The sequence below is a fragment of the Strongyloides ratti genome (genome assembly GCF_001040885.1).
Source record: "Strongyloides ratti genome assembly S_ratti_ED321, chromosome : 1".
NCBI lineage: Eukaryota > Metazoa > Nematoda > Chromadorea > Rhabditida > Strongyloididae > Strongyloides > Strongyloides ratti.
In genome coordinates, this window is record NC_037307.1 from 3677096 (window position 1) to 3703024 (window position 25929).

General features: G+C 21.3%; 6 protein-coding genes across 6 annotated transcripts; 5 read left to right on the forward strand and 1 right to left on the reverse strand.

The window, feature by feature from the left end:
• Nucleotides 1-1930: 1930 nt before the first annotated feature.
• SRAE_1000118800 (Girdin) lies at nt 1931-10500 on the forward strand (the record flags this gene model as incomplete). Its single annotated transcript, XM_024648112.1, has 7 exons — nt 1931-2139; nt 2519-2636; nt 3949-4018; nt 6234-6376; nt 6440-9337; nt 9391-9484; nt 9527-10500. The coding sequence occupies 7 exons, from the start codon at nt 1931-1933 to the stop codon at nt 10498-10500; spliced, it is 4506 nt and encodes a 1501-aa protein (XP_024502123.1).
• A 189-nt stretch (nt 10501-10689) lies between these two features.
• Nucleotides 10690-11627, forward strand: SRAE_1000118900 (Girdin; the record flags this gene model as incomplete). Its single annotated transcript, XM_024648113.1, has 2 exons — nt 10690-10702; nt 10882-11627. The coding sequence occupies 2 exons, from the start codon at nt 10690-10692 to the stop codon at nt 11625-11627; spliced, it is 759 nt and encodes a 252-aa protein (XP_024502124.1).
• Nucleotides 11628-15758: 4131 nt separating this feature from the next.
• Nucleotides 15759-16881, forward strand: SRAE_1000119000 (Hly-III-related family-containing protein; the record flags this gene model as incomplete). The annotated part of the gene is made up of 3 exons (XM_024648114.1): nt 15759-15884; nt 15944-16540; nt 16594-16881. 3 exons carry the CDS (start codon nt 15759-15761, stop codon nt 16879-16881), a joined length of 1011 nt encoding a protein of 336 aa, XP_024502125.1.
• Nucleotides 16882-17000: 119 nt separating this feature from the next.
• On the reverse strand, nt 17001-19144 carry SRAE_1000119100 (Kinesin-like protein KIF2A; the record flags this gene model as incomplete). The annotated part of the gene is made up of 2 exons (XM_024648115.1): nt 17001-18980; nt 19022-19144. The coding sequence occupies 2 exons, from the start codon at nt 19142-19144 to the stop codon at nt 17001-17003; spliced, it is 2103 nt and encodes a 700-aa protein (XP_024502126.1).
• A 2504-nt stretch (nt 19145-21648) lies between these two features.
• Nucleotides 21649-24930, forward strand: SRAE_1000119200 (Hypothetical protein; the record flags this gene model as incomplete). Its single annotated transcript, XM_024648116.1, has 2 exons — nt 21649-21667; nt 22388-24930. The coding sequence occupies 2 exons, from the start codon at nt 21649-21651 to the stop codon at nt 24928-24930; spliced, it is 2562 nt and encodes an 853-aa protein (XP_024502127.1).
• Nucleotides 24931-25332: 402 nt separating this feature from the next.
• SRAE_1000119300 (Transcription initiation factor TFIID domain and Histone-fold domain-containing protein) lies at nt 25333-25629 on the forward strand (the record flags this gene model as incomplete). The annotated part of the gene is made up of 1 exon (XM_024648117.1): nt 25333-25629. One exon carries the CDS (start codon nt 25333-25335, stop codon nt 25627-25629), a length of 297 nt encoding a protein of 98 aa, XP_024502128.1.
• Nucleotides 25630-25929: the final 300 nt, after the last annotated feature.

A 25929-nucleotide genomic window follows, 5' to 3' on the forward strand; every position in this document is an offset into this window, starting at 1 on the left:
AAAAATTTAATTTTTTTTTATTATTTTGAGAAAAAAAAAATAAATATTGTCTATCAATTATCTTTTTTTTTTCCTTTTATTTCTCATTAACCTTATCACTCTTTTGTATGATACATTTATCTTAAATATTTCCTCATTTTTAATGACCTATGTAATCATTGATATTTCTAGTTTCTTGCCCTTGTAACATTATACAATAATACTTTTACCTTATAAAACAAGGTTTGACAACTTTTTAAATATTTAATGATATTGTTATTGGCAACCCCAAAACAGTAGGAAGTTTTTTTTTGTTGATAAATAAACATTATATTTTATTGGTAAAAATTTGCTTACAAAGTAATTATTTTCTTTGAAAGCCTTTTAATTCATTTAATATGGTGATTTAGATGATTTATGGTAACTTTAATTATATATCATTTTTTTTTATTATTTTATAATTTTTATTAAATATAGATACCTTAATTTATTTCTATTAAATTACTTTTTATCATCCAATGACACAAAATTTTAATGTTAAATAATTTTTCTTAATAAAATATTAATTAAAAATTTTGTATCTAAAAATAATATAATCAGGTAATTTTTTTTTAATAATAAAAAAAAATGAATCATTTTTATAAATTAAATTGGTTAGTTTCAATTTAAAGATTTATTGTACTTGTTTTTAGTTCTATTAATTTTTATTGAGGATTAAAATAATATTATATTTTATTATTTGGGTTTTTGTTGTTTGTATTATTTTTAATCTCCAAGTATGTATCATATTGTATAAAATATAAATTGAGGCTTGATTCATTTAGTTAGTCTATTTTAAACTATGGTATTCATTCATTCATCTATATATATATTTAATTAAAGTGCATATGATAATATTATCATTTTTATTTGTACTAAAATCATGCTGATTTTTTTTTATTAATATTATATATAATTTTTTATTTATTTATTGTGTAGTCTTTTTTTTTTCTTTTTTTACTATAATATTCTTTAACAAAAATATTTTTTAATATTATGTATGGTTAAATTGTCTATTGTTTGGCATAAGTTTACCTTTATAGTTAATTCAATTAAAAAGAAAACATGTTCATTTCAAGAATTAAATCTCCAAAAAATCTAGTTTTTTTTCTATAATATTTCATGACTTTTAACACTATCTTATATGTTATTAAGTTTACGTTATATAAAATAGAGAACATTCTTACAAATAAATAAATAAATATATATATCATTTGTATCAATTAGCTAGTTAGTTATTACGCTAAATATCTTAAAAATTGTTTAAGGAACTAAAACTAGTTTTTTTTTTATCATTTTTAAATAAATGGACAGTTAATTTTGACGCTTTGTTCAATTTTCTTTCCACTACCTTTCTTCTAAAGTTTATTTGGAGAAAGTTAATTTGAGATAAAATTTATTTACTTAAAAATATTATATATTATTCTTATTAATTTATAAAAATACAAAGAAGATATATTGTGTGAAAGTTAGCATTATTATATTGTCATTAGTTCTATTTAACAACTTCTTCAAATATAAGTATCGGTAATGTAGTTATAATTGAAATTGTTTGTTTTTTTTTCTAGTGATTCCGGACATTTTACATAATTATTTATTGTATATAAAATTGATATATGATCTTTTTTTTATTCACCAATTTATTTTATTTCCACATTGTATTTCTTTTTTTTTTATTTTTATCTCGTTTATTTCTATTTTCTTATTTTAGGTTTCAATTATATATAGAAGGATCATTAAATCAGTTTTATAAAAGTTTATTTTATAAAAAAAAAAATTTTTAAGCTTCATTGGTCTTTTCATCAACATTGAAATAGTTTTTATCTTGGTATCATTAATCTTTAATCATATCAATTTCCTTTATGATTGCTGTTCATTTTTAATCATATGTTTATAATATTTATTCGTTCAAATGAATGAAGAAGTTTTTTGGGGTGGTTGTTTAGCCGAGTGGATTAAAGATTTGTTAGCTGGAGAAGAACCACTAATTCCAGTAAATACATTAAAAATTGGTTATAATATTGATAATGAAAATACTATACAAAATAATTTTAAAAGAATTGAATTACAGTATAAAGATCTTTGTGATGGATTTCTTCTAAATTTAGTATATTTTTATGCGTAAGTTTATTTGTATAAAATATTTTTATTAAATATAGACTAAATTTATAATTAATTATAATAAATGAGTTTATTTTATTAGAAAATTTTATGTTACATGTAATTAGAAAAGTATTATTAAAAAAAAATGTGATTTAATTGGGTATACTTTAATAATAATAATAGGACATCTAATTATATTTGCAGTTTCCTTATACCAATTACGTAACACATCATAAAATGATTATTTTATCAAAATAATCTATATGTTAAAAAATTTATCTAACATAGTACAAAAATAATTTTGATCTTTGATCAACTGCTTATTATTGTTAAAAAAAAAGTTTTTTTTTTCTATATTATATAATATATATATTAAACCTATAATTTTATATTTCAGTGACTCTGACTCAATTGACTTTAATCTTATTAATAATTCTAATTTGGAAATTCGAGATTTTACTGGAAGATTAAAATATCTTAAAGTTTTATTAAGTAATCTTTGTCAATTTTATGAAGTAAGTTTTATAATATTTTTTATCATAAAAATCTTTTTTTTTTATTAATATTTTCTAACAAGTTAATTTATATAATTAAATTTTTTTTTATGATTTTTATAATCTATCTAGAAAGTTATATATAAAAAATAATTTAATCTAGCTAACTTCTTGTTTTTTTTTTTTTTAATTTAATTATTACTATTATATATAAAGGCATTCTGTAATAAAATATTGTCATTTATATATATATATATAATTAAAATCAAAAATTAATTGTCAAAAATATTATAGTTTTATGGAAATTTTTATTTTACAATTAATAATAATATTGTATCTCATTAAATTATTTCCATAAATATGTTAAATCTTTTAAAAACTGTTATCTTTATTATTTGATTATTCATTTTATAGTAATATCTTAATGTAAATGATTAGTAAAAATAAAAATTTGTATAGGTACACTTCCTATGTATCAGAGACATTGTATCTAACAACATTGAATTAATATCTAAATCATATTTTATGAGTTTAACTGATAAATATTTATATATATTATAATGATAAATATCCTATTTTCTTAAAATTATTATACTATGCATTTTGAAAGTTTTAATAAACTTTACTTACAAAGCACCAATTTTTTTTTTTTCCTCTAATAATTCTTTTAATATCAATTTAATAAAATATAATTATTTGTAAAATTAAAAGATGTTGTATATATACTTAGGGTGGAAGTTTTAAAATTTAATAATATAAAAATATTTTATTTCTTTAAACTATCTAAATCAATTAAAAAGGTTTTACTCCACCAGAGTTATTAATTTTTATTGGAAGATTTTAATATAACCGTAGCAAATAATTTCTATTGTCGTTTAGTTATTTTGTTTGTTAATTGTATAAAATGATAGTATTTTGATGATCTAATATATTTATATATATATATATTATTATTATAGTATTTAAAAGTATTAAAAATATATGAATGAAAAAAAAATTATTTTCTATATTTGTTGCAAACTATTATAACGTTTATTTTTACTAGAAAAAAATTATTGTTGATTATACAAGTTTTTTTTTAATTTTTTTTTCTTTTTCAAAAGTACTTTTATAATATTATATTAATTATTTATATATATATATTTAATACAATTAATTTTAATAAAACTTGCTATTGTATAATTTCTTTAATTATTTTATACTATAATCAGTTTATAAATTTTAATTGTACATATATATATTTCTTTTTCTGCAAACAATTTATATTCTTTAAAATTATAAAAAGATACTTGAAACTATTAATAAACATGAATAATTATTTTTGTAATTTTAGAATCGACTTGGTAGAGTGATTGTGATGTCACTACCTGATTTAATATCAATAGCCAGAAATCCATCAACAGGTAAGAATTGTTTAAATATTTGTCCATATTTTGAAACATTTTTTTTTAATTTTATTTTCTTCTTTCTATTAATTATACTCATAAAATTTATATTTAAATATAAATAATAAAACACGTCATAGGAAATATCTTTTGTCTAAAAATAAATATTTCAATATATATTTCTTTAACAATCAACAACCTAATATCTAATAATTGCTTTTTTTTTCTTTATACTATTTATATATATATTTTTATGATCCAATCTTACTATAAATTATTTATTCTTTTAAATATTATTAAATATAGAAAATTTTAATAGGATGTTTTTAAGAATTTATTATATTAAAAAGGAATATTTAATAATAATAAATGTTTATTTCTATCATTTTTCTGTATTATTCAATATTATTACTAGATAAATATTGGTGATTGATGAATTTTAAATGAAAGATTAAAACAAGAACTGGTCATTAATACTTATGCAATCCAGTCTACAAAAATTTTTTTTATATTTTTATTATTTTCATACATGCAATAGAATTTCACGTAATTTTTTGACACTTCAAATTAAAATATTTCTTTTATATTTATACTATTATTATTAAATATTTTGATAAGTCCTTTTTTTTTTTAATTTAAGATATTGTCAGGGCCAAACTGTAATATATATATACATATATTTTTAATTGTTCTTTATGACTATACCATTAAACATTTATAAAAGAATGATAAAAAGTCGATTACTTAATTATATTTTCTTGTTATTATTCTTATTTAAGAAATAGGAAGATATTTTAGTTATGTTAATAAACATTAGTTATTATTGTTTCAGTGCCAGGAACAGATTAAAAATAGTTATATTATTATTGGGTGTAATGTCTCGAATTGGCGCGACCACATACTTACCACCTGATCTTTTTATGATTATAATCTGTAGAAGATCGACAGTTAGGCATTTTATATCAAAACTTTTATATTTGTTTTAATGTTTTTAATTACTCACATTACTTGTTGGTTGATCTCAAAAGACATAACTTACTTTAAAAGAGATAAAATGACATTGCTCATCTGACTTTTGTCTTTTAACAGTAATTTCAGAAGATATTATATTATATATATACATATTATTTTTCCATTGAAAGTACAATCTTTAAAAATATTTCTGGTTTACTTGTCTTGATCAACTTTTTTTTATAAATAATAATATTTCTTTGAATAAATAATTAAAATTTAATTTTCCATTTTTTTTTCCTCTTTTTATTTATCATTTATATATTATAATTTATAATAAAATTATTAAAAATACTCTAATTACTATATTTCATTTTATATAACATAAATCATTACTAAAGCTTTTAAGGAAATTATTTTAATTAAGATTTAAGCTTATATATACTACTGATTTTATAATAGATAAAAATAATTATTATAATTCATCATGATAAAAAGTTATACATTTGCCTGTCGTTCATAATGTATATATGTATATATAATTATTATAAAATGAAGTATTATAATTGTATATTTTTGAAAAAGCTTATATAGATATTTGTAGTATTGTTACAAATTAAAACTCATCATTTTCTATTCAAATCTTGACAACAATGATTTAAATATTTTTCATTTTAAAACAGTTGAATTTTATTTCTTCTTTTTACTTTTTACTTTTTCCTTTTATATATATATATATATTGTTATATATTTATTATATTTTGTATGGTATTACTATCATAATATATATATATATATATATATATATATATATATATATATATATATATATAAATGTTATAATATATACGTTATCTTTTGTACGAATATTTTTATATACATATTTTGGTTATCATAAAATTATACCAATCCTCATAACTTGTTCGCAGGTATAATGTTATTATAAAATATATTATATAAAAGATTTGAAACAATTTTGTTTATTCTTTGGATAAAATATGGCATTAAGAATAATATTTATTTATACAGTAAGATGATTCTAAATTAATTTAATATTTAAGTAGATAGTCATTTATTGCTTAATTATATTATCACATTTATTACTTTATTTTGTTTTTTTTTTTAATTAATCTTTAATATGAAATTAAGAAATTGAAATAAATAATTAATTTTTGAAAAAAAAAGTTTTTTTTTTATTTATAATTATATAAAAATGTTTCAAATTATTTTTTTTTGTTTACTTTATTTATATATAAATAAATAAATAAATAAATTTTTATAGATCAATCAGGACATGAAATGAACAAATTATTGTTTCTTCTTTTTGGATGTACAGTTCAATGCGAACGAAAAGAATATTTTATTGGACGATTCAAATCTATGAGCTGTGATCTTCAAAATGCATTATTATCAGAGATTAAAAAGGTAAAAATACAATATATTTCAGAGGGTGTATCTAATCATGGATGTTTTTTTTTTTATTTATAGATTACTGATGATGCTGATTATACAATGGATATAAATTCTTTACAATTATCACATGATGAGGAACATTTTTATGCTTTATTACAAAATTTTCAAAAAATTATGAAAGAGAGAGATTCTTATGCTAAGGGTATATTGGAATTAGCATTAGATATGGAATCTGATACATCATCCTCAACAAATGCCTCTATTGGTGGAAATGTTTTAACATACTCATCAACAACATCCTCCTATAATTCTGTTAAAAATATGAATGATTTATCTGATCGTGGTAGTACCAGAACTCCATCTCCAACTGCCTTTGAAAGAAGTGAAAATCTTAAAATTACAGAATTAAATGATGAAAATAGAAAACTAAAAGATACTATTTATGAGAGAGATGACACAATTGCAGGTCTTATGGATAATTTAAAAATAAAAGAAAAAAAATTAACTAAATATGAGGAGGAACTTAAGAAATTGTTAAAAGATTCAGTCACAGCACAACAATGGCAAGATGAGGCACATTGCCTAAAACATCAACTTTTAGATGCTGAAAGGAAGATGATTGATTATGATAATATGAAAAAAAAACTTTTAGATTATGAATTTTATAAAAATAGAATGAAAGATTTAGAAAAAGAAGTTACTACATTTAATGATAATTTAAAATTACAAAGAGAAAAAGAGGAACAATTAAAGAATAAAGTTAATCAATTGTTAATTTTTGAAAAACAATCCTCTGAACAGGAGGCTATTAATAAAGAGTTACAAACAGACTTGGAAAAAGAAAGAGAAAATTCCAAGAATTATATGATGGAGAATCATAAATTAAAATGTCAAATTGAAACTTTAGAGCAATTATATACAGAGACACAACAACAATTAGAATTAAATAATTCAAATTGCCTTTCGAAGGAGCATACACTAAGTTTGGCTGAGGAGATAGAATATTGTGAGAGGCCCAAGATTGCTGAACTTATATTTGAAAATCAAAGTTTAAAAAATCAATTAGAAAATTCTTTTAATTTACAAAATGAGACAAATCGCCAATCTGACATCTGTACAAAACTTGAAAATGAAATTGAAATGTACAAAAAACAGTTAGCTGAAAAAGAAAAAGTACTTTTAGAAATTAAACAAACATTAAATACAGAGGAAGAAAATAGGCAAAAACTTTTAAAAGAAGTTGAGGAACTTAGAGTTGGTAAGGTTACTTTAAGCGAGGTCCTTGAAGATACCAAAAAACAATTAAATGATATTCGGAATGAGTATAAAATTGAAATTGAGTCAAAAATTAATAATGATATTATTGAATTAAAGAATACTTTGGAGGAAAAAGAAAAGATAATTTCTGATATTAAAAATGAGAAAGATGCAATTGAAAATATATTAGAAGAAGTTAAAAATGACAAGAAAAGGCAAAAGCATGAGTTGGATGACTTAAAACAAATTATAGATAAAATAAGTGTTGATAACTCAAATGTTGTTAGGGAGAAAAGAACTTTAGAAAATGAGAGAAATGTCTTTAAGATGAAATTAGAAAATTGTGAGGAGACGATAAATAAATTGAATTTGAAATGTTATGAAATTGATAATTTGTCAAGAAAATTAAAAATTAATGAACAAAATTTGACTGAGAAATGTTTTATTCTCTCAGAGGTGGAGTCAGAAAGAGATTCCCTAAAGATTGAGATGCAAACATTACATCTTAAAATGGAGAAATTAAGTGGTGAAGTTGAAAGTGAAAGAAATAAGATATCTGATCTTATTAGTAGATTAAGAACAGTAATCAAAACTATGAAAATTAACGGTGAACAATTTTTGGGAAGTGAAATGAATAATGCTTTGGAGAATATTTGTAGTAAGGATGACTCAGATTTGATAACTGCCATTGACTCTGTCTTCATGGAAAGTTTTAATGCCGCCAGAAAACAGGCTGATGCATTAAGAAATGAACGTCAAAAACAGATTAATGAATTAGATATATTAAAAAAAGACATTGAAGGATTAAGAAAAGATAGTTGTGAGATTCCATGTAAAGATGAAGAAAAAGAAATTCTTATTAAAGAAAACAAAGAAAATAAAGAAAAAATTCTTCACTTTGAAAATAAAATAAGTCAACTAGAAGTTTTAGAAAATAGTAATAAAATTAATTTAAAAAAAATAAAAGATTTAGAAAATGAAAAAAGAAGTATAAATTTAAATCTAGATAATATTACTTTATTAAATGACTCATTAAATTCAGAAATTAAAACATTAAGAAAACAAACACAAGCCTCTCAGGTAGAAAAAAATGAGTATATGAAAAAATTAAGAGAAGTTGAGGATGCATATCAAAGTCTTGTTAAAGATTATGATTGTATAAATAATATTTATGGTAATCTGGTAAATGATTATAATATGAGGCGTTCTGAAATTGAACATTTAAAATCTCAATTAAAGAGTGACTCTGAATTTTATGAGTTACAGGCAAACATGGAACAATGCTTAAAGAAAAATCGCAACTTAGAAGAAGAACTTTATGAGGAACGTTCTATTAATGTTCAAAATCAAAGGCAACTAGTGGCACAACAGATTGAAGATAACAAAATAAGAAAAGAATTAATGGATATTAAAAATAAATTTAACTGTTTGAAAGAGGAACATCAGGTTATGATGAAAAATGAATCTTTAATGATAAAAAGAAACACCTCATTAGATCATAAAATAGATGATATGAATAATATTCTTGTTAAAAAAGATAAAGAACTTTTAGAGTTAAAAGAGGAATACAAAAAGTTAAAAAATATTTATGAAAGAGAAACAAGTATGTTAAATGAATTATGTAATAATCTTAAAAGAAAAAATAAAGAGTTACTTCAAATGAATGTTAATAATAAGGATACATATTATACAAGAGATCAAGGATATGAGGTAAGGGTAAATATTTTTTATTTTATTTCTAATTAATTAATTAATATAAATTTTTTTAGAGACAACTTGAAAACTTTGGTAATATTAAAGAGATGTTAGAAGAAAAAATTTATGATCAATATAAAAATCTTGAAAAAAATTCTCAAACATCTGGTAAGATGAATAATTTATCTAAAAATGATAAATCATTTAAAGTTCCTTTAGCTACAAGGAAAGTACAAAAACAGTTACTTAATATACTTCCTTCATCTTCATCAGAAGATTGTGGAAGTAGTACCAATTCAAATGAAGAAACACTTATCCCACCATCAATGAGTGCTAAATTAACGAGTTTTCCTGACGGTCAGTTAAATAAAAATATAAATTGCCCCTCTTCCATTTTTTATTGTAGATCAGAAACTCCAATATCTGATAATACTAATTTTCATCATTATGACAAGAGTAATGATGATAGTTTAGATGTTGGAAATGATTCTGGTGTTTATCTACATTCTCATAGTGATACTTCTTATCATTCATATTCATCCTCTTCATCATCCACTCCTGATCAATTTAAGATGTTGTCAGCACGGGACAAATCATCTATTTTTAAGTTTGCACCAAATCCACAGTCATTGCATGAGACTGAGGATATAAATAGTATTACTAAAAATTCAATTGCACCAAATTTAAATGAATCAAAAAGTTATAAAAATATTTCAAAATCATTAAATGGTAATTGTCAAAATGTTGTACCAAATTTAATTAAAAATAACAATAATTCTTATAATAATTGTGGAAATTTTAATAAAAGTGAATCTTGTACTGTTGAAGATATTACTTTTATTGAAACAAAAAAAAAATCTTTTGAAAGGCAATCTTTGACAACAAGATCATTAAGATATTTAAAATTACCTGTTGAAAGATTTCCCACTAAAAAAGTTCCAGATGTTAAAAATTCTGTTGCAGTTAATGGTGCAAAAGGATTAGCATGTTGTTTAATTCCAATGAGTAGAAAAGCCATTAAAAATGATACTGAAATTTATAAACCAATTATAAAAGAACAAAAATGTTTATCTGATAAAGTCAATATACCAATAAATGATTCAAATGAAATTTGTAGTTCAAATATCTCATCACTTAATATGGTAACTCGCCATCGTCCAAACAGTTTATATGAAAATGCATGATTATATTTTATATCTATTCCTTAACTTTTATAAGATCTCTTTATATTCATATTATGTATTTTTTTTTATTATTTTACCATTTCTAAACTTTCATATATATTTTTAAAATGTGTCTTATTTGAAGTTCCAGTGATTAATTTTAATATTTTTTTTTTTAATTTTTATTGCATGATTATACTATTTTTTTTTATGTTGAAATGGTGTATGTCGAATATTTTGTTTTGTAAAATTAAATAAATATTTTTTTTTGCACAATTTTCCATAAATAATAAATTAATATTACTCAAAATAAAATGAAGAGACGAAATATGAATCTCAAGCAAATTATAATTTTAAAAGTTTTTTTTTTATATTTTTATCTCATAAAATATTTTATTTTAGTTGAACATCATTTAAATTCAGAGTATGCAATGAATGGAATAGGTACCTGCAGTTCATCAGAAGGTGATACAAATTCAGTTGAATATGATAGTATAAATTTTATTAAATCAAATGAGATACAAAAATTAGAATGTGATACAATTAATAATAGAAATCATTTAAATCATATTCGATATAGAAATGGATTTAGTGGTAATAATTATCATAATCCTCAACAAGAATCACGTTCATCAATTGCAGGATCAATTGATTATGAAGTAGCTAGTATAAATAAAAATTGTGAAAATATAGAAGTACCTGTTCAACATTATCCAGTGACTTCATCAGCATCATCAAAAAATACATCCCCATTTCAATATAGACCAATGTCATTTAGGCAAAAATCATCAAGTTTAACAAATAAAAATAAAGAATTACCTCCACCATATGGAAAAAAACCACCATCATATACACAATATCAACAAATTAATTCACGTTCAGGAACTCCAAATTTAAATATGAAACATTTTAAACCTAAAGCAACATCAACTCCAAAAACTGATAATGATGTATCATCATTCTTCTCTTCATCACAAAATAATGTTCCAAAAGAGGGGGAACGTCGGCATATTGATCGTGAAAATGATAAATCATTAAGTGTATATGAAAATGTAGAAATGGAACAAGATAGTTATTTATATACAGAACCTAACAATTCTGATAAAATATGTGAAGAAGAGAAATGGCAAAATTATGGATGTTTATAAAATTAATTCATATTTACCACTTTTTTTTTCTCATTACTTAGTATTATAAAATTTATAATATAAATTTAATAAAATAAGACAATAATTATTTCATCAGCAATTTTATTTCTTTTTTTTTTTAAAAAAGTACTTTAAATAATATTTAATAAATAAGTCTTAATTAAAAGGATATATCAAAAAAACATTAAAAAAAACTGTATATGTTAACATTAATTAATAAAATTTTATATAAAATATTATTAATAATTTTATTATAACTTTTTTTTTATCAAAATTAAGCAATTGTTTTCAAAAACTTTAAAATAAACATTATCTTCTTTTTTTTTCATTATTATATTTCGATATTTATTTAAAAACTATACATATAAATTAAAAGGAAAAAATGCATGAAATTCATATTTTCAAAAATTTGTGTACATAATAAATTATATGTAAACTAATAAAAAAGATATATAGTATAAAAAACTTTTATTTCTAAAAAAAATTTAATAAATTTTAAATAGAACAATTTAATGTTTTTGAAATAATATTTTAATAAAATATAAATATTTTATTTTATCAACAAAAGATTGTTTGACAAAAGTGTTGATCATTAAAAATATTTTTATTTTAATTTTTTCTTTTTTTAATATAATATTTTATGCAAACATTTTTAATAGAAGTAATTAAAAATATATTTGAAATGTTTCAAAAAAATTGTAAAAATATGTATAAATTATATTTTATAGTTGCAATATATAACATATTTTTTATATATATATATTCTATATAATATTTTATAAATGATTAGTGTTTATGTATAAAAATATCCCATACTTTTATCATACATTTTAGAATGATTCAATGGATAAAAATTTTAAATAAACAATTTTGTGTTTTAAATTAATCAACTATATTATTATCACAATGTAATTTTAAATATATTTTAAAATTTTTCTTAAATCCATTTTATTTATAAGATAATCATATATCCTTCTTAAACTTATTATTATTATTATTATTTTTGAGATATGTTAACATATAATTTGACACAATCTATATAATTTATTCCTCATATTTCTTTTTTTCTTTCTTTTTTTTTTTACTAATTTATTATATTTATATACTCTATTCTTCAACAAAATTATTTAAAAAAAAAAGTAATATCGTGAGAAAAGATAGTTACAATGAAGATATATTTTCAATATTATCTACAAAAAAAAAGACTCAAAAATATCCAAATCATTGAAATATTAATAATTTTTTTTGTTGAATGTTAATAAAACTTTACTACAAATAACTGAAATTAATAAGATGTGATCAACAATATATAGATATTTTAGTAAGTTATTATGATAGAAAAAAAAACGTGATAACAGGCAACTTTGAACATAAGATAAATTAAAATCTTGTGGAACATCTAATTTTAGTTACTTAAAGATACAACTTTTATAAAAATTATTATTCCTAAAGGCATACATGTGTTTAGTAATACAAAATTGATGGAGTACAGCACAACAATTACGAAACATGCTATTGAAAAATAAGAGATATAATAAAACTGGTCCTTTTTTTAAAAAAAAAATTTTTTTCTATAAAGTTAATTTCCTTGCTGATAAAATTAAAAAAAAAAAAAGAATATTTTTATTAATCTTATAATGAACAAAAATTTAATTTCTATTTAAGAACAAGGCTTCTTTTATGTATACATAAAAAAAAAATTATATAATTCTTTTTATATAATTTTTAATGATAACAATAATATTTGGTAATCGTATAGAAACATATGAACTTGATATATATGTAAAATTTTTATAAACTATATTAAAGATTTATCGCTATCATTATTTAAATAATGCATTTAGTATGAAAGAAAAAAGTTTTCTATTTCTAGTATCAGAAAATGAAAAATCTTAAATAATTTTAAGAAGTATTTTACATTACTTTTAAAATTAAAATAATTTGTATGTTTTTTTTTAGATTAGATAGATGTTTTAATTAACATTTAATAATGAATATAATTTATTTTAATAGAAAAAAAAAATTTTACTATAAGATATTTGAATGATAGTATTTTAATAATTATGTATATCAGTACAACTATTATTTTTCAATAATATATTGTTACATATATATACATATATTCATAACTTTCCATCACAATAAATACCAATCCATTTAATATATATTTATATAAGTTAACATGTTACTTATTTTTATAGCATATTTGGTACTATTCTGTTATACCCCCCCCCAAATAAAAATGATAGAAACTTGTCTTAAAATTATTTTTTTTTAAAAAAAAACAAGCCTATCAGATTCTCCATCTTCTTTTCTACAAGATGGAAAAAAAAAATTTTAAAAAAAATTAAAAAAAAAAAAATTAATTTATTATTTATTTGTTACTAATCTTGGTAAAATTCTGTTAAACCCTTTTTTTGCTTAAAATGATAGAAACTTATATAAAAAATATTTTTTTTGAAAAGTAAATAGGTCTATCAGATTCTCCATCTTCTTTTCTACAAGATGGAAAAAAAAAATTTTAAAAAAATTAAATTTATCATTAATTTTTATCATGAAATTAAAAAATTGTCGTTAAATTTTATCATGAAACGAAAAAAAAAAAATGACTCAAATATCAAATCTCATCATGTTTTCTATTATTATTAGCTAATTTTTAAAAAAGTTTGTTTATGTTTTTTATTTTATATTGGGTTCATTCTATTTTCTTTAAGTAATTAAGATTTTATTTGAAAAAATTTTATTAATTATAAAGTACTTTCTATCATTTTAATTTGGGGGGGGGGTATAACAGAATAGTACCGCATATTTTTCTAATAATTTGATAATTTTTTATTCAAATTTAAATATTTTTTTATCCATTAATACTTTGATAACTTTTAAATTACAAAATATTTTCTATTGTTTTTCCATTTGAAGCTTATCTTTTTTAAAAAAATAAAAATTTAATTGCATATCTTAACATGTTATTTAGTTTTTTTCTTTATTATATCCAAAAAAAATAAAAAATTTTTAATTCTTTATTAATTAAAAAAAAAAATTTTTAAAGTTTTTTTTTTATTGTTATATTTTGTCATATTAATTTCAAAAGCTTTAAGCATAAATGTATTTTTTTTTTTTGTTACATATTTTTAGAAATAGGAAAGTCTAAAATAAAAATATTATATGTTTTGTTATTTACTTGGTACTTGTTTTATATGTACTTAAACATAATATATTTACTTTTTATATTTTATGTATAATTTGTTACCTTTTAGCCCTATTATAAATAAATAAATAACCGTATGAATGAAATGTTATAGTATTACAAAATATTTTAAAGATATTTTGAATAACATTTTGTAAACAATTGAAATATACCATATTTACACATTTAATTTTTCTATTTTACTCAAATCATAGAAAAAAAATTTCTTTTATAGTAGTATCTGCCAAACAGCCAATATATCATAAATTTTAGATTGCGTTTTTATAATAGTTACCCCAAAACTATATATCATTTGTAAAATAATTTTTAAACTTCTTTCTGTTATTTTAATTTAATATAAGAAAAACTTTTTTTGTATATATATTTAAAAGCTAATTAAGTCCATTAAATTTTAGTTGAAAGAAAAATCTATTTAAAGATATTTCATATTTAATTACAATGACAAAACTATATTAATATAAATATTGTTTTGATACTTAATCAAATTAAATAAATTATATTAATATTTTTTAAAAATAATATTTAAAAATTATAATTTTTGTTATACTTATTTCCTATCATTATTTTTTTTTTATTTTTATTTTTAGATAATTAATAATACTACATTCAAAAATTTAACTGACACAAAAACTAATCTTTCTTAAAGATTTATTTTAATGCGAGGGAAAAAAAATTTTTTTTATAGAAATAAAAATTGCCAGATTAGTTCTAAAGAATGGTTGAAAATTTTATTTTCGTGTTTTGAATGATTGTAAAACATTACCCCTCTTGATATATTTTTTTTAAAACTTATTTTTATGATTAAAATACAAAAAATTTAATGAAAAAAAAAATTAGATATATATTAATATTCAAATGTTTATTTTTTTTTTTTGTATTCAATCATTTAATTTCATATTTAATAATTATTTTTAGATTTTAAAATGTCAAAAGATATTGATGATATTCCAGTTATTTTAAGAAGACGCCACATCCTAACATCATATCGTCCACTTCATAAATCTACAATTTATTATATATTATCTGCTTTTATTCCAAATAATGAAATGGTAAATTTTAACTAAAGAAATAAAAAAATTTTTTTTTATCATTAATACAAAAATTATAGCTAAATTTTTGGACACATTTTTTACCAGCAATATATATATCAGTTAATTATCTTTACACAGAAATTGTATCTATTAATGGTCCTCATTTTAATTTATTAATTTTATACATTGGTATAATAATTTTATTTATCTGTTCATCATTCTCACATCTTTTACATTCAAAATGTTATTCAAGTCATGTTTTTTGGTTATTAATAGATTTTTTTGGTATATCATTTTTTTCTATTTGTACTGGAATTCAAAGATATTTAAATTCAAAATCTCAAGGAATATGGTATGATATTGGATATATTCCTTGTTTATTGTTTGCAAGCTTAGGATTACAATTTACAAGCACAAGTTATTTATTTGTCTTTAAAAATTTTATGAAAGGGAGAATTTTGATAAAAGTTATATCATCTATCATTGTTGCTTTATGGATATATGTCCCATTATTGGAAAGATATTTTGCTAATTCTATCTCAAATATAGATGTAGCTCTTCAATTACATACCAAAGCATTGGGATGGTTATTTTTATCGGGTTTTTTTATGGGTAGTAAAATTCCTGAAAGATTTTTTGAAGGGACATTTGATGTTGTAGGATATAGTCATCAGGTAGATATTTTTTTTTAAAATTATTTTTTTTTAAACAAATTAATAATTTTTAGTTATTTCATAGTTGTATATTTATGGTAACATGGAATTTATGTGAGGGTGCTTATATAGATAATACAAATATGGATGAAATAATTTCAATTTCTTTATTTATGAAAATTTGCATAATAATAACATTATCTGGAGTACTTCTAACTTATCATATTATTATTAAAATAATGGTGAAAAAGGCATATTCAGAATCAAAAATAAATAACAATTCACCATCTAAATTTAACTTAGTTAACAATACATGTATCTATTCACATTGTCATGTACCATTGAAAATGAAAAAAATGTAAATGAAATTTTTTTTTTAAACATGTTATTTATTTATTTTTTTTAATAGTACAAAATATTTATCAACAATATTAATTATTGTTATTTACAATTATTTACAAAAAAAAAAAAAAAGATAAAACTAGTTTCGATACATTTTAACTCCTTTTGGCTTTCTATTCTCTACACAACTCTGAAGAGATTCATTTAACTGATTACATTCGCTCTCTAAATCTGTTACTAAATTATTCATTTGGGGTTTTAATATTGAAATAAATTTTGTAAGATCATCTACATATGATTGAATATTATTTGGAGAAATAGAATTTCCTTTATTAATAAATTTTTCCAAATTATTTGATAAAAGATTTAATTTTTTTAGTGACTTTTCAGCTACTTGAATCATTGATTCTTTACAATCTTTTACATCTGGTAAAAATGTATTTTGTAAGATAGATTCATTTCCTTTTGGACTTTCATCAAAATCTTCCTCTGAATCACCATATTTCATATCAATATCATCTATATTTGTTGGTTCTTTATCACCTAATAATTGTTTAACTGCATGAGCATACCGTAAAGTATTTAAAGTAGCTTCACATGAACCAATTGCTGGAGATACCATAGCAATCATACATAATTTTGAATTTTTTCCAATAAATGAATCTTTTAAAAATTGTGTTAAAGCACTATTTCTAAAAGGAACATGTTCTTTTGTTGGATCTGACATATGGCGGATACATTCTTTAAGTGCTAACAAACTTTTATTAATTGCTGCACTTTCTCTTCTTGTTTGAATATCACTGTTACCTGTATCAGCACCACGTTCATTTCCAGCCAAATCAACAAGTGACAATTTTCCCCATAATTTTCCTTCACTATTTTTAAGAATAAATTGGAATATGGCATGTGATCGTGAAGATGTAGCATTAGCAGATGTCTGTCCAGAAATTCTTTTTAAAACTCCCTTTTTAATAACTTGAAGCACCTCAGAATCTGTACTACATTGTTGTGTTTTTAATCCAACAATTTGAACTTCATCATTATTATCAGCCAAAACTTTTAATTCTGATCTATTATTTAATAAATCATATGCTTTATTACCATATATTTCAAAAAAGGCGCAATCTATATAAAATCCCGAATTCCTAAATTGACTTGAATTTAGTTTATCAAAAATTTCTTTTGATGTTTGAGCATAGATGCCTTTGGTGTTATTTTCAGTGCCTCCTTTAGAACCACTCATTGTAAAAGTTTTACCAGATCCAGTTTGTCCATAAGCAAAACATGTAACAAAACCTTGATCAAAAAATGTTTGTATTAATGGTTGTGTTGTTGCTTTATATATACTATCATTTGATGCATGCTCATCAAAAACACAATCAAAATCAAAATTATAATTTTGAATATATTTTGTTGTGTCAACTTTTGTTTGTGGTTGATGAACCATAAGAAGTTTTGAATGTGGTATTGAGAGAACTTCAATTTCATTTCTTTTTGTTTCTTTTTCTGACAAAGGTCTTACACGAACACATACTGCAATACGTTTCTCGGAAATATTTAATGATGGAATAAGTGGTTTAAATGAAAGACCACTTTGAATTTCACGGATTTGATTATAATACTCCCAGTTTGGATTATTTGGATCAACTTTTTTCATTTGTTCTTTTTGTTTTCTATCCTCAATTTGTTTAGCTCTTCTTTCTTCACGTTCTTTAGCAAGCCTTTCTATTTCTAAAACAGTTTGACTTTTTCCTGGAAATTTTATAGAATTTGGTTTATTTTTACCGGAAGGTGATATAAAATCCGTCTTATCTAAATCTTCTTTTAAAGCATCTTCATCAAAAAATTTGATTGCTCCCGAGGATGGAGTTAAAATTTTTTTGGGAAATTCTGTTGTTGGAGTAACAAACATTGAATTACGAACAGAAGTTTTTGTTGGTTGTTTTACCTTTGATTGATCATTATTTGATGTTGGAGCAACTTTATTAGAAATTGTACTATCTTGTTGAGAGGATGTTGATGTTGTCATACTATTTAAACTTTTTTGATACATTTGTGCCAACATTGGATTTGTTGCTAGAAGTGTTCTAATTGGTAATTCTTTTCCTTTTGTTTCTCCCTATAAATAAATTAAAATATATAAAATATTTAAAAACTTACAGCTTCATACCACTCAACATGTACACATTGCTTTACTGAATTAACCTGAGATATACAGGCTCCATGAACTCGTCCATCTGAACGTTTAATATCAACATTCATACCCTCACAAAATATATTCATCGTGCTTTTTTTGAGAACTTTAAGAAAAAATTAGTAAAAGTTTAATGTTGGCAATTTCCCGTATGTCACGCTAAAAATAAAACAATAGTTTTGTACAAAAAAAAAAAAAATTAGAAAAATTTATATAAGAGTATAATTAATATTTATTAATATCATTCTATTAGTACTAAATTATCAAAAAATATTCTATTCTTATCTACGATTTTATTGATTTATTGTATCTAAATACCATGAACTTTATATAATTCAACAATTCTACATTACCATTTTATCTAAGAAGAGAAACAAAGAGGCAATTCATTTGTAGTAGTATGACGCGTTTTAATTTATAAAAAAAAAATATATTTTAAAAATTTTAGCGATTACATTAGAATAAAAAACTGATGCTCATAAAATATAAAAAAAGGAAATAATATAAAATAGAGAAATGTAGTTTTACAACGTGCCTAAAAAGTATATATACATATATCAATAGATATCATTTAACGAAAGCTACTTCCTTTAATCTGTAGAAAATACTCAAATACCAGACAGTTATATATATAACAACACATTATAACATTATTCATTGTAAATTTTCCCAAGTAATTTAAAAACGATTTTTAAACAAGAAATAATTATTTAATAAAAGAAAATTTATTTATAAAAAATTAAGTCATTAACTTTCTAGAAATATATAAAGAATATTTTTTTAATATATACCTGATCATATATTTATTAATATGAAGTTTAGTTAAATTAAATATTAGTACAAAAGATAACAGTAGGCAATTTATTGAAAATAGTATAAAAAAAATAATATTTTAATTATGCCTAACTTTTCTATAGTTATAGTAAATATAAATATAGCAATAATAGGTAGAAAAAAAATAAATATTGTTATATCATAAGTTCTATTTTATAAACCAAACTAAAAAAAAATTGATAATTATAAGAAAAAAAAAACTTTTTTTTTCTAAACTTCATGCATTTTTAGTACAATATAATATAGAGTATAATACTAAAATCTTTAGAAAATGATTACAAAATAATCAATAACAATGTAAAATATATAGATACTAAGTTTTTCTTCTTTGAAAGATATCCTTCTTATATGTAGAAGAGTATTGAAAATTTTCTACAATATTAACTTGAACTTTATCAAGTAAAACTAAACAAATATCCTGTAGTGTGTACTAAGATACAACTTTTTCTGTCTTTATATATTAATAATTTATAATATATGTTATTTCAATCAAATCCAACACTAAAGAATATATTATATTTTTAATAATTTATTATGAATCAAAAAAAAAAACAAATTTCAATATTGTTGTGTCAAAATAAATTATAAATATAGTTGTGGTACATTTTAGTAAATAATTACACCAAAATAACGATACATACTTATTGAGTAAACGCGCTTTGTTTTCTTAACACGATTTAGTGAGTTTTTAATTTTTTTTTTTCTGGTGTAGATAAAAAAAAATTATTTTATCAATAGAAGTATTATTTTATGACATTATAAAGATTTTTTTTATCATAGATTAGATAATTAAAAGAGCAAAAAATATTTATTTGAGAAACTATTAATAACTATCACTTGATAATTAAAATAGTTCATTGAATGAACTGTCCTATAGTTAACCATAATAAGTATGATTTAAGAAATATATACAATCTTCATATAATGTTACAAAAGAAATATAATTGAATTAACATATTAGTTTCTTAGGCTGTTCAAGTTTTTAATTAAATTTTAATTCTTTACTAAGATGATAACAATTATATGATTATTTGTTTAATGATACTTATTTAAGTGTTTCTTTTAAAGCATGGAATAAATTTACAATTGACTTATTTTTCTATTAAAATATATTATAATTTATAAGTCAATGTGTTATAATTATTAATAGAAGTAATACACTAGAGAAGTTTATCTTTAAATAAATTAAAAATTTATATAAAATAAAATATGAAAAGTTGTTTGAAAAAAAAAATTTCAATATTTTATGTAAAATGTTTTAAGAATTATTTGGTAAAAAAATATTGGTAAGAAATTTAATAATATTGTTTGATTTAAGAAAAAAAAATTGTTTTTATCCGGTTTTTTTTTGTTCAATTGATACATATATGGCTTGTTCTTTTAAAATATATATATTTTTTTTTCCTGAATAAAATATTTAATAATTTAAAAATTGTTTATAAAAGTTTCTACAATAAAAATTTTCATTAAATTATCATAAATTCACACAAATAATAATAATATGTTTTATTATCATAAAAGATTAATTAATATAAAGGTATTTTATGCAAATTATTTTAAATATTGATGGTCCATTATTAATAGTACAAAAATTTATCATTTGCTTAGCCAAATTATAAATATAAAGAATTTGTATTTATAGAAGACAAATATATATTTGATTTAACAAGTAATTTTATTGAAAATAAAAGAATATGTAAACATTGTTATTGTTGTAAAATTATAAGATATTTTTATTTTCAAGTAGAAGATCCCTGGTATGGGGTTAAACTTTACAGGTGGGTTGTTTTCTTTATTTAATTTGTAACGTCTTTAAAATTTATACCCTAGTATGTTTTTAAAATCATATTTATTAATATATATATTTATATATATACTAGTGGTATATTGAGTTTGTTTGTTAAAAAGAAAAAGGCACCAAAACAAGAGATTGGTAAATGATTAAATTTATAGAATATATAGTCAACATAATTACAATTATACACATATAAAATGACCGTTTTGTATTTTCAGTTATTTCAATTAGCTCACTCCTTTAATAAAGTGTGTTCCCAAAGTAACATATATATATATATATGAGGGTGTATACAATGATAAAGGGGTACCTTTATTCGTTATAGTAAATACATTTGAACCAACCATCTTCCTCGTATATGGACAAAAACGTTATGTTAGTTTACCTTAATACAATAATTAGAGGAAGAAGAATATAAGGGTTGAGTTACCTTTATATATATATATATATATATTATATTTTATTAAAACAACAGATTGATTATATAGAGATATATACTGATAAGCTTCTTGGTCACTTCTGCAAATAACACACCTCTTCAAATTAAATGGTTAAACTATATTATATCACAAACTTTAACATATAACTCTTATTTAAAATATGTTTCATATAAGCATAACTTTATAAACAAGTTAATTTACATTATTTATTAATTTATTTACTTATTTTTCTATACTATAATTATATTCTTTATTTTTTTTAGATCAAAAAAAAATAATAAAATTATTAGAATTAACAAAATATAATATGATAACTTTGCCAAAATTGGAGGCTGAACCTCGTGGTGCAACAGCTCAATTGTCACTTGTTAATGGAGATTCATTAGGTGATCATCCTAATAAACATAATTCATGGCAAAATGTTGTAACGGTAACATCATCCTCAACACATGATAAGACAACACGATATAATGTACCATTACAACATTCAAATGTAAATCCACATTCAACATCTTATGATATTGATCATGGAAATAATCAAAATCTTTCAAGACAAACTAGTGTATCACATCTAAGTAATGCAAGTTATAATATAAATCCTTTAAATCCCACAACACATATTAATACTAATTATGATAATACAATAAAAAATAATTCTATACCTCAAGGTAAATTTACTCAACAACCATTATATTCACCATATCCTTCAACAAGTGTTGCCTCAACGACAATTCATAATCCACAAAGAGAGGTAAAAATTAGATCACCATCAGTTATAACTGATGAAAAAGATAGAAGTAAAAGTACACACTCAACACATTCCTCAACCCGTCCAATTAGTTCTAATTTATCAAAAAATTCTAAAGATAGTTTAACATCAAATCAACCAAAAAGAAATAGGCTACAAGAATTTATACAATTTTTAAAAATAAATCAAAAATGTTGTTGTACATTACTTTTTCTTTTTTTTACTATTGCAATAATTCTAACTATTGTACTGTGTGCTGTACTAATACCAAAATATCAGTCAGTTTTTAATTTTCAATGGGCACCACCAGCTTCTGTTAAAGGTTCAGGAGTTGTAGAAAGTACTGGTGTACATTTAACTATTGATGATAGTAATCAACAAGTTCGATTTGACATGACTGGACATGTTCCTTTTAAAGCTAATTATGTATCAGTATATGATTTTAAAACAAATAAAGCAATTATATATGATCCTTCATTAAAAAATGGAACAAAAACTTTATATTGTTTTGTTATGTCATTTGGAAGTGATAAAATAAAGGATATCAGTGAGTTACGTAAAGCAGCACATAATACAAGAGGATTGTCATCTCAATCAACTGGATGGGAAGAACATTGGAATTACATTCCACAAAATGCTAATAATATTTTACAAGTTAGTTATGTTAATCCAGGTATCCCAGAATGTAATGGAGCTAAGTTAGTGGAATTAAAAAGTGTTGGTACAAATCAAAAAAGTTTAAGATGTACAGATTGTTTTGATTTTTGTTTACCTGAATATGGTATTGAGAATGACTTAATTAAAAGTCAATCAAAATTAAATATACTTAGTCGTATGTGTTTCTATTTCTTTGTCCCAGAATGGCAATCATTTGCACAAGGTTATAATATTAATAATGTTAATCCAAATCTCAATAAGCCTCAATTTTCATCATACCAATTTAATGGTAATGTACAAAATATCCCCTATTCTACAAATCCTTCTATGGAAAATAATTATGGAAATGGTCTATTTGTTGGACAACAACAACAAAATGGTCAGAGAATGATGGGACAAGGATATAGTAATACCGGCCAATTTCCCAGTAATTTACAACAATTTCCTAACCAACAACAAAATTTCTATAATAATAAACAACAATCACCTAACTATAATAATGGAATTAATAGAAGTCCAATTGTAACACCTAATTATAATGATCCAAATAATCTTCAAATTGGTTATCAGAATCAATATAATAATCAACAAAATGGTCAACAGAATATGCAACAAAATATACAACAAAATGGCCAACAAAACATGCAACAAAATGGTCAACAAAACATGCAACAAAATGGTAGAAGAAATATTATTTCAACGGATAACAATAGTCATCCAGAATCAAAATGGATTCCAGTAAATTCTAATAATGGAATAATTGATCAAATCACAAATTCTACATCAAATATTTGGAGTAATGCTAAGGAAACATTTAACACAGGTGTCAATAAAGCACAAAATGTTCAAGAAGCACTAGGTCGGGGAATCCAAAATGTAGGCAGTGGAATCGAGTCAATTGGTGGAGGTTTTCAGCGTTTTGGTGGTAACATTGAAACAGGTATAAGTAACATGAGACAATCTATATCCAGTGGTATTGATAGTGCCGGTCAGGCATTAAGCAATTTTGGCCAAAATACAGGAGAAAATTTACAAACATTTGGTCAAAATGTACAACAAGGAATTAATGATAATATGAATAGTATGCAAAATAGTGCTGGAAGTATTCATGAACAATTGAGAGCACAGTTTAATCAAATTAAACAACAAATCCCAACCGATTCCTCATATAATACTCAACCATCGGATGTTAATACGCAGAATAATGTACATTATCTTGTTAGAAGTCAATTAAGTGGACAAAATTCACAAAATAATGGAAACTATTTACCAAATTCTCAGTTTGATTCATCTTCACAACAATTAATGAATTACAACAACCAAAATAATAATCTTTCACCAGGAATGGCTCAATACAGTCAATCAAATCATAATTTAAAAAATCCCTTGGCTGGATATTAAATAACAATATTTCTTAGATTAATCTATTTCTTGCTTTAAAATTACTTCACTTAAATAACTTACAGTTTTATTAATTATAAAATACCTCTTTTTTTTAAATATACCATAGTCATATAATAAATTATTATATGTTTGATAATAAGAATTCTTGTTATACATGATATGTTACCAGTAATGATAAAACAATGCTATAGGTAAATCATAAAAAAGACAATAAAAAAAAATGATTTTCACATAAACTTTTATTGAGAAAAGACATCTAAAATGATTTTAAGTTAAAATTCCCATTGTGTATTTGATTCAATTTTTTTTTTCATGTTTTAACTCATTTGTATATATATTTTAGTTGATTATAAATTAATTTTTATAATAAATTATTTTGATTAAATATCTCTACTAAAAATGGATGAGACAAAAAAAAATTTTGAAAAACAAGATTATATTGGGTCGGATATTATTAATTTGGACAATATTAAAAAATATATTGCTATCTTGGAACCAAATTTATGTATAACTAATGATATTTGTGTGCTTTTAATTGAATCACTATCAGATTACCTTGATGATCTTATTTCAGTATCTGTAAAAATGGCAAAACATAGAAAAGGATTATATGTACAAAAGAAAGATGTATTAGAAGCATTAAAAAGATATTCAAATGTAATATTATTAGATGATATTAATGACAGTTGGTATTAATTAATTGTTTCAACTTTTTACAATGTTTAAACGAGTATGAAATTTTATTACAAAAATCTTTGTTAATAAATTCTTTTTTAAAATAAAAAAGTATTTATTTCTTCTTTTTTTTTCAAATTTTATTTTATAATAGTGTAATAAATTTTCTTGAATTAAAAATACATAAAAATAAAGTTGCCAATTTTTTGATATTAAAATACTAGTTATGAATAAAAAATTAGTCTTACAACTATTATCTGTTACAAACTTTGTCATTATTCCAATCATTTAAAAAAACATATACAGTAGTAGTAAAAGTAT